Source organism: Amphibalanus amphitrite, unplaced genomic scaffold (genome assembly GCF_019059575.1).
Source record: "Amphibalanus amphitrite isolate SeventyFive unplaced genomic scaffold, NRLGWU_Aamphi_draft 002315F_arrow, whole genome shotgun sequence".
NCBI classification, from domain to species: Eukaryota; Metazoa; Arthropoda; class Thecostraca; order Balanomorpha; family Balanidae; genus Amphibalanus; species Amphibalanus amphitrite.
In genome coordinates, this window is record NW_024883787.1 from 29230 (window position 1) to 44234 (window position 15005).

At 55.4% G+C, this 15005-nt stretch overlaps 1 protein-coding gene across 1 annotated transcript; it reads left to right on the forward strand.

The window, feature by feature from the left end:
* Nucleotides 1-3083: 3083 nt before the first annotated feature.
* LOC122376797 (protein TraF-like) lies at nt 3084-3971 on the forward strand. The gene has a single exon (XM_043356741.1). The coding sequence runs from the start codon at nt 3084-3086 to the stop codon at nt 3969-3971; it is 888 nt and encodes a 295-aa protein (XP_043212676.1).
* The last annotated feature ends 11034 nt before the right edge of the window (nt 3972-15005 follow it).

Here is a 15005-nt window from a genome sequence, read left to right on the forward strand (position 1 = left end):
GCCTGAGCACGACATTCTCTATGGCAATGTCAGCTTTGAATATGCGGCTGAATGGGTGGCGAACTCGGGTGGGCCGGGAAGTGGCGCAGCACAGCGGCTGCTGACAGAGCAAGGAGATCAGCCATGAAGGGTAGCCTGACCATCCGTACTGCGATAAGCCTCCCTCTCACCGGAGCACTGCTCGTAGTTGCCTGCTATGCAATATCTCACCATCCGGCCCAAGGTCAGACCTATACACCATTAGAGCTTGCAGAGGAAGCCCTGACCGGAATTGCCCCCACGGATCTGATCACGGAAGACAACCTCGATGTGGTGGAACCTTTTGAGACCACCGCCCCGCCAGAAGCCGATATCAACAATGCCAATATCGAAAGCGAGATTGAAGATCGCCGCGTGCGGGGCGACACAGTGGAAAGCCGCGCCCTTCATGCAATGGAAGACAGTGCTGCGAACCGACCGGAGTTTCCGGATGTTGAAGACGATCCTGCCCTCATTGGTCTGACGGAAAACATCACGGACAACGCACCCCAGACGGTCGGTGATCTGTTTACATCCGATGGATCCGGCATCTGCGAAGTGGAAGACTTCGACGGCACCCCCCTGATTGACGCTTACTGCGAACGCTCTCAGGAATATCAGGAACGCACATGCTCTGAGGATCTGGAAATCACCCTGGATCGCCATGACCGCTGGCGCTGCATTCAGATCCCTGAGGTTTACCCAGAGACCTGCATTCAGCGGGCCAATGTTACATGCAACAATCCGGCCAGATGCCTGACAAGCGCCCTGAACCCAACAGCTGACGCACCGCGCGTAAGTTCAAACTATAATCCCGCCGTCACATACACCGAAGGAAGCTACCACAGATCTGTCAGCAGCAGGGTCATCGCCTTCCGCCACCTGATGTATGCAACGGATCCTTCCGCAAGCCTGGTCCTGGAAAACCCCTTCGCAATTGTCCGCCGCCAGATGAACCTCACAGCGCCGGGTGCAGGGGTCAATCTGACTGCGCTGACAATGGAAGTCACATGGGTAGAAAGCCGGGATAGCCAGAACAACAGAGGCGAATGTCAGCCAGATGTGGTCGTCAATGGCAACAGACTACAGGAAGGCGTTACGGAGGATTTCAGCGTCTTCGTAAGCCTGCCATTTACGCCATGTCAGTCATCCGGCTCCACACTGCTTGCATCAGGATCAGCAGGGGCATCGAATGCAACTGTCCGCAGTCAAACCTGGGATGTTTTGCGCTTTCTCGAACAAGGGCAGCTGACCGTAAACATCGCATCTCACGGCCTCGGATATCACGGCGTTATCGTAAGGTTCCGCGCCGAAGGTGGCTGCTGCGTCAATCCTCAGGTCTCTTATGAGGAGCTGTCATGCGGTTGATTAATCTCAATTCCCTCAGATTCCAGACCCTTGCAAAATGCACAGCATTCGCAATCTGCATCGCATTCTCAACACAAGCCCGCGCCAATGAATGTACGCAGGTCTCCATCACCTGCATCGACACAGACCCGGTTATTGTGAACGGCGTCACAATTGAAGGCGTATGCAAGGAACGCGCGGTATTCTCTGACTGCGCAACCACAAACCCCATCGACAGCTGCACACAGTTTGAGAGTGAGGCCAGCTGCACAAAACGCTCTGATCGCTGCATTCAGGAAGAAGGCAACACCTGTGTTGAGCGACATCAGGAATGGGATTGCGTCAATGCGGATCCCGAGTTTCCGCCCGCAGAACTCCTGCGCCGTGTCGCGCGCAATGTTGAGGAAGAACTGATCGGCGATTGCGCCCCGCTCAATGACGATGAGAACTGCTCCCGTATCTCCTCAGACTGCACCCAACCCGCAGAAACACGGGACATCAATCACATTCCGATAGCCCGTGAGTGCTGGGGCTGGGAGCGGGTCTTCCATTGCAAAATCGGCGAAGCTGTTGATACTTGTCTTGACTATGCGACGGACCCGTCCTGCCAGGAAATCCGCGCCGAATGTCTTGCTGAGGTCGGAGGCGTCTGCTCTCACTATGACGTAACCTTTGAGTGCGGAGATCCCGGCGGGACATCCCCCGAACAATGTGAGGGCCAGACCGTCTGCATTGGCGGCGTCTGCTCTGATTATCCGGAACCCGAAACCTCTGATGACTTCCTTGATGCTCAGGCATGGCTGCAATTCCTGCATAACGCGTCACAGGATACCGATGATGAATATGGCACCACCATATTCTCAGGCGATGCAGTCTACTGCCGCAAAAAAGGCTTTGGCTTTAAGAACTGCTGCTCTGGTTCAGGCTGGGGCCTCAGTCTCGCCTTATCTCAGTGTCGGGAAAACGAACAGATCCTCAAAGATGCGCGCGAAGCCCGCCGCACGGTCTATATCGGCACGATCTGCGTAGAGAAGATCTTCGGTTACTGCATTTCTTCGCGCCGCATGTATTGCCAGTTCAACTCCCTCTTTGCCCGCGTGACACAGGAACAGGTCCGTGAACAGCTGGATCGCGACTTCGGCACATATCACGTTCCAAACTGTAATGGCCTCAGCATCTACACGCTGGAAAACGTCGATATGGAAGCACTCGATTTTACCGAGGCCTTCCCAGATCTCGCGGATGACACTGAGAATGTTGACCCCACCCCCTATGAAGAACGACTGCTGGAAAGGTTACTGCCATGATCTCTAAACGTAAGTTTCTGATCACAGGGACATCCGCTCTGCTCATGCCAACTCTTGCGCAGGCGCAATACTATGTTCCGACACGCCCGGACGTTGGCATTATCTTTATTGGTGCCGGATGGTGTGGCATCTGCCATCGCGTAGCCCCCCTTCTCGACCGTCTGGCACAAAACAGCGACATTCCCGTGCTGGCGATTTCCACCGACAATAAGGTGATCCCGCCCTTCACAGATTATCGCTATGAGCCGGAACATCCCCTGGTACAGGCCACACCCCGCGTTCCACGCACAGCCCTCTACAATGCAAGCACCGATGAGGTCACAGGCGTCATTGAAGGATTCCGGGGCGCGGGCCAATACACACGCAGCCTTCAACGCCTCATCCGCCTTGCGATGCGGGGGGAGACGGTCAATGGATAACATCTCCACACTCAAAGCCTCCCTGCTGGCGGCAACCTGCCTCATAGCTCTGGCCCTGCCCGCCAAAGCCGAACGTGTTTCTGACAACTGGTGCAATGACGGCATTCAGGACAGCTGGCATTTCTACTGCGACCCGGAGCCTGAACCGGAAGAAGAACTCCTGCCGGAACCAGAAGCCGCCAGCGCGCCCCCGGCCCCTGAACCCCGCGAGGAACCAGAAGAAATCCTGACCGCCCGCGAACGGCTGGCCATCTTTTCTGAGCGCGTGGAAGAAGCAAAGGCTGAGGCCATTCTCAATCCGACCGTTGAAAACCTCGTGGCCTATATGCGCATCCAGAAAGAGATGATTGATCGGGCAGAGAACTTCCAGAAGACATGGCAGCTTGCTCTCTTTGGCACACCCGACCTCGATCACAACACGGTCTATCCTCTGACCAACCCCGGCGTCTTTGACTATCAGGACCGCCAGCGTCTGGAACGTGAGGCAAAGCTCGCAGAGATCAGCCAGAGCCATGTGATCATGTTTGTCACGGAACATCCGGACATTTGTTATACCTGCGAGACCCAGACCGGCATTGTGCGTGAACTGATTGACCAGCACGCAACAGCGGTCTTTGTGGTCAGCAAGGACGGATACCGCTACGCCGCTTTCCCGGATGCTGAGATTGACCGGGGCCAGCTTGAAAGCCTTGGCCTTGCCGACAACCCCACGCCCTTCTTTGCCATTATTGAACCCGCGACCGGTGAGGTCAGCCAGATCGGTCACGGCCTGCTGACACGGGACCAGATCTTAGATCGCGTTCTGCGCGTCATGGAACCAGAGCTTATCGAAATCGCATCCGACACCCCAGATGAGGAGCCAACAGATGAAACGCCTTAAAAACAGTGTCGCTGCCCTGTGCTTCCTGGCCATCCCGGCTTCCTCTGCCCATGCGGATATTGGATCTGACCTTGCGAGTTTCTGGGAGCGCGCCGGGGGTGGTGTGAACTATACCCGGCCACAGACCTACAATGGTCAGCGGGCAGGCTATGCCACGCTTGGTTCGCTCTATGTGCGCACAGCACAGCGCAATGCGCAGCTTGTGAACATACAGCTGCCTTCGATCCGCGCGGGTTGCGGCGGCATTGATATATTCGGCGGGGCGTTCTCGTTTATTTCCAAAGATGAGCTTGTGCAGCTGATGCGTGGCATCATGCAGAATGCGGCAGGCTTTGCTTTTGAGCTGGCGCTTAAATCCATGTCTCCTGCCGTGCAGGACATTGTGGCCGAACTGCGCGCCCTGATTGAGCGCGTCAATAATATGAACATCAATTCCTGTGAGGCCGGACAGGCGCTTGCAGCCTCGCTCTGGCCGAAGATCGACAATGCGTCACAACACATCTGCAAAACCATCGGTAATCGTCAGGGCTATTTTGCAGACTATGTTGCTGGACGTCACAGCTGCGGCACCGCTGGGGAAACCTCAAGCACGCTGGACAATCCCGGCGATGAACTTGCAGACCAGGTGCCTGTGGATGTGAACTACGCCTGGAAAGCAGCACAGCGTCACCTCCTGCTGGCGAATGATCGCAGGCTTGCAGAGTTTTTTATGACGCTGACCGGCACCATCATCACGACAGCTGCGGACAGCGATGATGAAGGTCCGGGGCACCGGGTTATTCCGCCACGTGTGGCCTCTCCTGCCATGCTGCGGGTTCTGATTGAAGGCGGGGAAGTGACGCGCCTTGTCTGTGATACTGCGGATCTTTGCCTGAACCCCTCTGAAAGCACCCTGAACTTCCCGGCTGAATCCTCCCTCTATCATCGGGTTGAAGCGCTGATTAAGGATCTGGCGGAATCCATTGATCTGGATGAAACACCGTCGCCCGAAGCCATTGCGCTGCTGGATATGTCGCCCCATCCGATCCTTAAAACCCTCGTCACCGCCAAAGCCTATAAATACCAGTTTGTGGATGATGATATTGCCCTCATGGCGCAATATGTGGCGATTGAAGTTGCCATGCAGTATCTGACCGAAGCTCTGGAAGAAATGTCCTCCGCTGCCGGTAATTCAGAAACATTCGGGGATATTGGCCGGGAGTTTCAGGGGAATATCCGGGAAACCCAGAATAACTTCAATCAACTGCGCACCCTCGCCTTTGAACGCTACAGCCAGGCCGTTGAGCAGCTGAGCAAGCTGCGCATTGCAGAAGAAGAACTGGTGGCCGTTGGCGCACAGCGTCTCGCCAATTCTCTGACGGGATCAGACTGATGGGTCAGTATGAGATATATACTACGGGCGGCGGCCTGATGCTTGGCGATGCCTTCAACTTTGTTGCCGCATTTACATCCGGTCCGGGCTATCAGGCGCTCCTCACCCTTGGCATCACCATAGGTATTCTTGGCTTTGCCTACCGCCTGATCTGGGGCGAAGGCATCAAAGAGCTATTAAGTGGTTTATCCTCATTCCCATTCTGGGGGCGCTGTTCTTTGTCTCCCGCACAACGGTTGTGGTCTTCGATCGTACACAGGCAGATCACCCGATTGCTCTGGTTGATAATGTTCCATGGGGCATTGCGGTCATTGGCAATGTAACCTCATCAATTGGTCATGACATCACCGCAATCATGGAACCCCTGCTCTCCACCCCGGAAGATCTGGGGTACCAGAAATCCGGCATGTTCTTTGGCGCAAGCCTCATGGCCCAGTCCACCCGCTGGCGTACAACCAATTCGACTTTCAGATCTACGCTGGATCATTACATGAAGCGCTGCGTTCTGGACGCTGCGAACATTGGCCTGACGGATATTGATGAGCTGACCACAAGCACGGAACTGGTGCAGATGCTGAGCGACAGTTCACCCAATGCGCTCGCCTTTTATAATGAATACACCGGGGAAACCGTTACCTGTTCTCAGGGGGTTGCAGCGCTGCTTTCTGAGCTTGATGAATACATCGACCAGGTGTTGATCGCAGAAGCAAACTCCCTCTTTGCCGATAACCAGTATCAGACCTCTCTGGAAAAGGTGAACCGTCTCACAGGCAGTATGGATGGAATGCTCGACCTTGTGACCACCTCTGCCGCCACCTCGCGCAATATGCTGGCTCAGTCTATTCTGGTGCAGGCGCTCGATGATGCAGCGCAGGGGTATATTGCAGATGCGGGCAATGCTGCGGCCATGCAGCACTATCAGACTGCACGGGCAGATCGCCAGACCGTCTCAAGCTATGCGGCATCGGCAGCACAGGCCCGTAAATGGGTACCTATGCTCAAGGTCACAATGGAGTTCGTCTATTACTGCTTCTTCCCTCTGGCGGTGTTTCTGATGCTGACGCCCATGGCCTTCACTGTGCTCAAAAGCTACGCCACGGGCTTTGTGTGGCTTGCCTCCTGGGAGCCGATCAACGCCATTCTGCATGCCATCGTTATACGTCGCTCTGCTGCTTATTACCGCGAAGCCGGAATTATGACGGATGGCGACGGCTCACTGCAATTTGCCATGTCCTTTGCAACCACCTCGGGATTCGCTCTGTTGAATCCGATATTGCGACCCTCGCAGGTTCCCTGATTGCCATGGTGCCCTTCCTTGCCTTTGCTCTGATGTATGGCGCACAGCGTCTGGCAAGCGCATCCACCGCCATGACCAATGTGGCCCAGAGTTCCGCCATTGAAACCGGGCGTGAAATGGCGACCGGCAACCACTCACTGGCAACCGTTGCCATGAACAACTACAGCGCCAACAGCCTCAACACATCTTCCTCCCTGGATACAGGGCGTCATACGGAAGTGCTGCCGGACGGCTCAAGCCGCACGGTTAATGCCAATGGCTCAACCACCTATGCCACAGGCACGGCTGGATCACAGTTCCTTATGGGGGCCACAATGACCCAGAGCCTGCGCCAGTCCGCACAGGCAAGCTATCAGGAAGCACAAACCTCCGTACAATCCGCCCGCGCCGAGGAAAGCCAATCCTATGAACGTGCGCATAATACGTACTCGGAGATGTTTGAGCGCTCTTCCATGGGCGGAAGCCTGACGGACTCAGGCGGGCAAAGCCATAGTGAGGATGTGAAGAACAGCATTGGTGACACAAGACGCAGGGTTGATCAGCTTGCAACTGATCATGAATTGACGAGCTCTTTGGCTTTGTCAGCAGCTATGGGTACCCCCCCAGACATTGCTATGAAACTCAATGGTTCAATGGATTCTGCTACCCGTGACCGTTACAACCGTGCACTGCAAACCTCTGAAGAAACGGGGCTTTCAAGAGACTTTTCTCGCGTCGAAGCCGTTCGAACAGAAAGCGGGTGGCAGACCTCTGAAGAAGCACAGCTTGGCGACAGCTGGGGGCATCGTGACCTGCTTAATGAAGCAAATTCTGCCCGTATGACACGCGCCACGGCGGAGGACAGATTGCAGCGCGCAGAGCAGACCCATTCCCGTATGGCAAGCAGTGATGCGTCTGTGAACGCAAGCTTTGGCAATATGCTTCAGCACTATGCAACCAACGTCAAAGGCATGAGCGAGTCGGAAATGTTGCGTGTTCTGAACCCGCAAACGCCTGAAGCACAGGCACAAGCCTCCCGTCTGACGGATGACTTCATCAGCGATTATGTTTCTGGAAACTCCGCAATCTTTGGCTCTGCTCAGGCCCCATCAACTGAAGGCCTGGGTGTGGTTTCTCTTGGTGCTGTTCCGACAACCTATAACAACGCCCGGACTTCCCTTGCAGAGAACCCTGTCGGGAGTAATGCCAGTGTTGTTGACGGCACTCTCAACAATGTGCGTTTGCGCCAGGAAGGCCAGGAAGAGCAAATGGGCAACCACACCATGCGCCGCGAACACCATGAGGCACTTGGGGAAGCAAGGATCGAAGGTCAGGCAGAGAGGAATAGCAACAACATCGACAATAATGATGCTGTCACAATGCTCATACAAGAAGGTGTGGACACATTCACTTCAACAACCGATGCGCTTGGGACTATGGGAAATAACCTGATCGGCTCGTTGGCTCCTGCATCTGATAATTCAGCGGTGCCCATGAACGCAACGGATCGGGACAATGTTATCCGAACCATTGCTGGCGAAGCCCTGAATGAAGGTGAACAAGGCTGGGCTGCCGTGGCCCATGTCATCCGGAACCGCGTTGAAGATAGCGGGTATGGCAGCAATGCAACTGAAGTCTCCCGCGCACCTCTACAGTTTTCGGCATGGAATAACGGCCCTGGCGGCAATGAACTTGTCCGATCAGTACAGCGCGGCAGTGAGGAATACAGGGCCATCGGTGCAGTCGTCGATCAGGTCTTTGCGGGTCAGGTTGCGGATCCCACTCAGGGCGCAACCCATTACTACTCCCCGGCTGGCATGGAACAGCTGGTGAATGACGGCCATCAGAACAATCTGACTCCAAACTGGTTCGATCAGGAAACCCAACGTCGTGGCTCAAACCCGGTCCAGATCGGCGGGCATATATTCACGGGTCGCAGTGATGCTTATACCCCCGCCCGCACAACTGGTTTTGAAAGAAGTTCAGAAACCGCACCGGGAACAACCGACATGACATGGCCGAGAGGTGGGTGATGACGGCAATAGCACCCATAACAATTAATCGTATGGTCGATGATATATATCGAATGTTCTATACCTATAAGAAGGCGTACTTCGGTCATCAAAGTCACCCTTACCTATCGGTTTATCCGGATGATAATATCCACCCTTTCGGCGTTTCGTCATGGCTTCCCAGAACATCACACCGATCTCCCGAAACACCAGACCAGTGTACTTCAGAGCCGTTAAGCAAGCCTTGCCGAAAGTCAAACCACCAACCTGCTCATCTGCCTTCGCAGCCTGTCTCGCTTCAAACGCCTTCTGTTCAGCCGCGCTGCGCGGAACCAGACTGTCGTTCTGAGACACAGGTTTGGCAACGCTCTCACGCATTGGCGGACCGGTTGGCGTGCCGGGGTTTTCCAGCACAAGCGGACGGTGCAGATCGCGCTGCGCATTCAGACGCGCAAAACGCTGATCCAGATCAGGGTTCTCAGTCATGGCTTAAATGCCTCCTGATCCCATTATACCGCGATTTTCACGCTTTGTTCAACTCTTGCGTAAAGCATAAGCTATCAATGCGACCCAGGGGCACCACTCACCCGTTCGGGCGTAACGACATCCGGATCACCACTTAACAGCAACCGATCAACAGGGGGGAACCTATGATCACTTACAACGCAACCAAAACCTCAATTGTAGCAACACTCGCTGCCCTCAGCCTCAGCGGCTGTGTTGGTGGCACCACCAGCCAGGCCGTCGTGGCAAACTCCGCCATTGGCGGAACCATTGCTGCCACGCAAACACCTGTTGCTGAGGCTGATCTTGCCCGCTCATGCGCTGACATCAATTCAGAACTGGCAGCTGTATACGCACGCTTTGAACAAATTCAGGCGGAAGAGGAACGCCGCCAGCGTCGTGCCGGTCTTGGCGCGGGTCTTCTCAATGCAGGGATCGCTGTTCTGGGTGGCTCCGCCATTGCCAATGCCGGATCCGCTGACGCAATTCGCAACGCAGGCGTTGCAACCGACCTCGCGCGGGGCGCAGCCAATGCATCCACCGCCAACAGCCCGGACCTGCAATCTGTTAACAGTTCAACCGCTCTGGCCGGTCGCGCAGCGCAGCTGGAACGTACCAAAGTACAGATGGGGTGCCAGTCATGAGCCAGATTGATGATCTGAAGCAAGAAGTCGAACACCTGTCCGGGCAATTGGTCGGCGCACAGGCCGCGCTGGATACACTCATGGGTGCACTCATTCAGTCAGGCGCGATTGATACCAATTCGCTGCGTTTTGCCCTGCAATCCACTGCTGAGGTTTTTCCAATGAACCCCAACATGCGCAACCAGGAAGTTGCGGGCGCAACGGCCTTTCTGAACAGCATGATTTCAACCATCGACCTCATTGAGGGTCATATGGGCAAGCGAGGTAAGTGATGAACCGTTTCACCATGATACTTGCGCTTGGCATAGGGGGGGCAATCCTTGGCAGTCAGATGGGTGGAACCTCAGGTTCCGCCACATCTGGCACCACCAGCATTCGTGTCGCGTCCAGTGAGGTTTATGCCATTGACGGTGACACAATCGCCATTGGTGAGGATCGTTACCGCCTTATGGGCTTTGACACGCCAGAAACCCGCTTCGCCAAATGTGACGCGGAACGCGAACTGGGCAATCAGGCGACACGACGACTGGAAAGCCTGATAAGCGCTGCGCAATCCGTCACCCTGCATGTGGAACCACGGCCTGATCGCTATGATCGCTTTCTTGCCGTGCTGGAAGCAGACGGTCAGGATGTGGGCCCTGTTCTGATTTCTGAAGGGCTGGCACGGCCATATGATGGCGGTCAGCGTCAGGGGTGGTGCGCATGACCCTGATGTTTAACGGCTCCGAACTCCACCCACAGGATGATCTCTACACACCTGCGCTGGAACATTCCTGGAAAACCAAACACCGCATCACCTGCAATTGCTCTCGCCATACGCCCAACATGTATGTGGCAAAAGTGGCTGAGCAATTCATCATCAAGCGGATGCCCGGTACCGGGCATCTGCATGATCCCTCCTGCACATCCTATATGCCACCGGAAGGGATCTCCGGCCTGGGTCAGGTCATGGACAGTGCCATCGAGCATTCCGAACTCGAAGACCTGACCTATCTCAAACTTGACTTCCCCCTGTCTCAGAGCGGCAAACGCCCTCCAATGCCCCCGCCATCTGGCGATGGGGCCACGGAAGCAGAAACTCCGCCACGCAAGCTGAGCCAGACAGGGCTTTTGCATTATCTGTGGGATGAGGCGGATCTCACCAAATGGACACAAGCCATCTCGGGCAAACGATGGTGGGGTACGGTTCAATACCGCCTCAGGCAATCGGTAGACGGCATGATTGCCAAAGGCAACCCTCTCGCCTCACGCCTCTATGTTCCCCGCCCGTTCAAGCCCGAACTTAAGTCTGAACTGGCAGGCGAGCGCATGACGGCATTCGGCCATATCCGCAATGCCGGGGGCAGTAAGACCGAACTCGGGTTGATCATTGCAGAATACAAAGGCCATGAACCCGCAAAGTTCGGCTCCAGGTTCATGTTCAAACATATACCGGATTGCGGCTTCTTTGCAGACGCCGATCTGGTTCAGAACTTTGAGCGCGTGTTTGAAGAACAGCTTGAACTGGTTTCCATGACCGAAGGCGCACATCTGATTGTTCTTGCGACCTATGCGCTGTCAAAACCGGGTTTCCGATCCTGCATAAGATCGCGGCCATGCCCGTCACCCGCAACTGGATCCCCTTCGAGACGGCCAATGATCTCGCTCTGCTTGATCGCCTGAAGGAAGAGAAGCGCGAGTTTGTCCGCCCCCTGCGTTACAACCTGCCAAAATCCGAACTGATTTCTGCGGCAATGCTCACAGATACGGAAGAACCCACAGCCCTCTTCATTGCGCCAGAACTTCCCGACTACATCCGGGAAGAACCCTACCCCACATGGCACTGGGCCGGTGACAGCGCCATTCCGGAACTCCCCCTCAAACGTTTGAGCCGTGCCGATCATGAAGAAGCACAGTTTCAGAACATGGTGAACCACTACAGCAAAAAGGACAGTACAAATGCCAGCACTTAAATCCAAAGCAACCGCGCTGATCGCAGCCATTGCCACAGCCGCAACTCTGGCCGGTTGCGTCAATGACGGAACAGTCGCCGACAACCACGTCATTACTTTTGAAGAACAACTCCCAGCCGCGCACCCCTCACAGGCACAGCTGGAAGCAGGTCTGCGCGCATGGATTATCAAAAACTATGCCGATGGCGCATCCGTGCGCGACCTGAGCCTGGGTCCCGTCCGTTATGCCCGTCTTTTGCTCCCCTTCCCGGATCGGGATTTCTTCAGCTGCGTTCAGTTCACTGCAAAAAACCAATACGGCACCTATATGCCACCCACACGCCTGCTTGCCATGTTCCGCGACTATGACCGGAACGGCAATTACAGCGTAGGAATTGCGAAGCTGCCAGGCACTGGCGCTTACGACCAATACTGCATCAGCCAGGATCATGGCTGATCAGTACCGGGCGTCCGACAGACCCTCCTTCATTTCCCCCCGATGAAGTCTGTCGGACGCTCAATTTACCGATTTCCTCAATAAAAATGAGAATTACCATGAACACACGACTCAAATTGACTCTTTTTGCAGGTGCCCTTGCCCTTGCAGGCGGCACAAATAGCATCGCGGAAAACCTGCCAGCACCCGGTCCAACTGTTTCAGCTGCACCCTTCACCCAGGAACTTCTGGATCAACATATTCACGACTATCTGATGTCCAATCCGGAAGTCATCATTGAAGCGCTACAGGTGCTCAAAGCCCGTGAGGCGGAACGCGCGGCGGCAGCAGACCTCGATCTGGTAGCGGGACTTCAAACTGATCTGTTTACCCCCGGTCCGGGATCCTCGGTTGTTGGCAACCCCAATGGCTCACGCACCCTTGTGGAATTTGTGGATTATCAATGCGGTTACTGCAAACAGGTCCATGCCACTACGACTGCCATGCTGGTCGCAGACCCGGAGCTGCGCATCATTTACAAAGAGTTTCCAATCCTCGGCCCCCAATCCGTTCTCGCGTCAAAACTGCTGATCGCAGCAACACGTGACCTTGGCCCGGACTTCTATCAGCCGCTCTCTGATGCCCTCTTTGCAATGCGCGGCACACTCACAACAGAAAGTCTGTCCTCCATCCTCGATCACGCCTCTGTAAGCGCAGAGCAAAAGCAAGCCCTGCTTGATCACCTGATCCCCGCTTTTGAGGACATTCAGAATGACCCGGAGATTACGCAGGCGCTGGAACGCAATGCCCGCCTGGCACAGGCCCTGGGCATCACAGGCACCCCCGGCTTTGTTGGTCCTTCCGGCATTATCCGTGGGGCAGCGGATGCAAGCCGCCTCAGCGTCATAGCAACCCCGCGCGATTAATCCCCGCGCCCTGCGGATCAGAGACACCACCCAGAAAGGAAGCCCATGTCCGGTCAGAAAAGCCTCACAGCCACCCGCTTTGTGCGCGGCGGTCAGTCCACACAGCACTGGTTCCGCATGGCCGGTCAGGTGCTTACCACCTTCACCATTACATGGCTTCTGATCTTCTGCCTGTCCTGGTCTTTCCTGCTCTGGCAAAACTTCACCATGGCGGAGATCAGGTTTTCCTGGGTGGACTTCATTGTGCGCAATATCCACGAACCCATGGGCAACCTGGATTACCCGGTGAACACCCATGATCTGGAATGGATCCCAAAGGGCATCACCGCCGGTGAATATCTGGCCTCTCCTGAGCTTCTGGCCCGTGTTGAAGAAATGGTAGCCCGTGGCTGGTATCTCTGCGGCCTCGCCAATATCCCCGGCGCAATCTGTGGCCTGATCGTTGTCTTTGTCTATGCGCGTTCCGGTTCAAAACTCGGACGTACAGAACATCAGCGCGGCACCAAACTGGTCAGCCAGGCTGAACTGCTAAAATGGTCTCGACAAATGTGGAAGCGGTTCTACAAAGAACGCGGCAAGGATGCAGGCGGGCCCCAGTACACGATTGCAGGCATTCCCTACCCGCCTGAGCACGTCATGGCCCAGACCGGCATCTATGGCACAACCGGCGTCGGTAAGACCGTCGCAATCACCGAACTGCTGACCACAATCCGCGCGCAGAAAGGCCGCGCCATTATCTATGACCGCATGGGATCACTGGTCGAGAAGTTTTATGACCCGACACGTGGTGACAAGATCGTAAATCCCTTTGATGCCCGCTCTGTGTCCTGGTCGCCCTTCTATGAGGCCACAGATATTGCTTCATTCGCCCAGATGGCCGAAGTGCTTATTCCGATCAAAGCGGATGCACCTGACCCCTTCTGGCAGACCTCTGCCCGCCTTCTTTTTGAGAACACCGCCCGGAAACTCTTTGAACGTGGCGATGGCAATAACATCTCCATGCGCGAAGCCATTGCGCTGATGCCGGATGAAGAACTGATCGACCTGATCCAGAATACGCCTGCCGCCCAGCTGATCAGTGATAAAACCCCAAGACTGCCGCAAACATCCGGACGAACCTGATCACGGAACTGCGCTTCTTTGAGTATCTGCGTGACGATGGTGAACGCTTCTCAATCCGCGATTGGGTCAAAGATGATACCGTTGAGGAAGGCTTATCTTCCTGAGCGGTGGCTCCGAACATGCCGCTGCAACCCGCAATGTCATATCCGCCTGTCTGGAAATTGCCTCCAACGCCCTTATGACCTGTGGCAGCGGCGTTGATGAGCCGAAGATGTGGTTCATCGTGGATGAGCTGCCCACATTGAACCGCCTGCCCTTCATTGAAAAATCTCTTGCAGAAATCCGTCAGTTTGGCGGCGCTTATGTTCTGGGTTTCCAGGTCTATTCCCAGCTGGAAGGCGTTTATGGCGAGAACGGGGCGGAGACCATTGCCGGGAACCTCAACACAAGGATCATCTTTAACAACCCGGATGCCAAGACCGCCGAAAAATCTGCGAAGTCTCTTGGTATGGAGGATGTGATTGATCAGCGCCACAACATCACCATGGGGCACATGCCACACGCGACGGTGTAGGATATTCGGACAGCGCCAGGAACGCTATATCGCCACCCCTTCCCAAATCCAGTCCCTCCCGAAACTCGAAGCCTATCTGCGCTTTGGCTATGACGCGCCAGCGGCAAAGGTCCGGTTCACCCCCATGAAGGGGGATGACCAGAAGCGAAGGTGCATGGCTTCATTGAATATGAAGGCGACGGGTTTGCCACCGGGTCTCTGGCTCTTAAAAAGCCCGAAAGCGGGGATGGCCCTGCGGTGCTGTCGCGGTCAAACGCTTCCCCATGCAGGAACTCAAAGCACATGAGCGCATGGATC

What these genes read in the sequence shown, in the direction of transcription:
- LOC122376797 (XM_043356741.1), top strand. Translation starts at nt 3,084, where the DNA reads ATGGATAACATCTCCACACTCAAAGCCTCCCTGCTGGCGGCAACCTGC.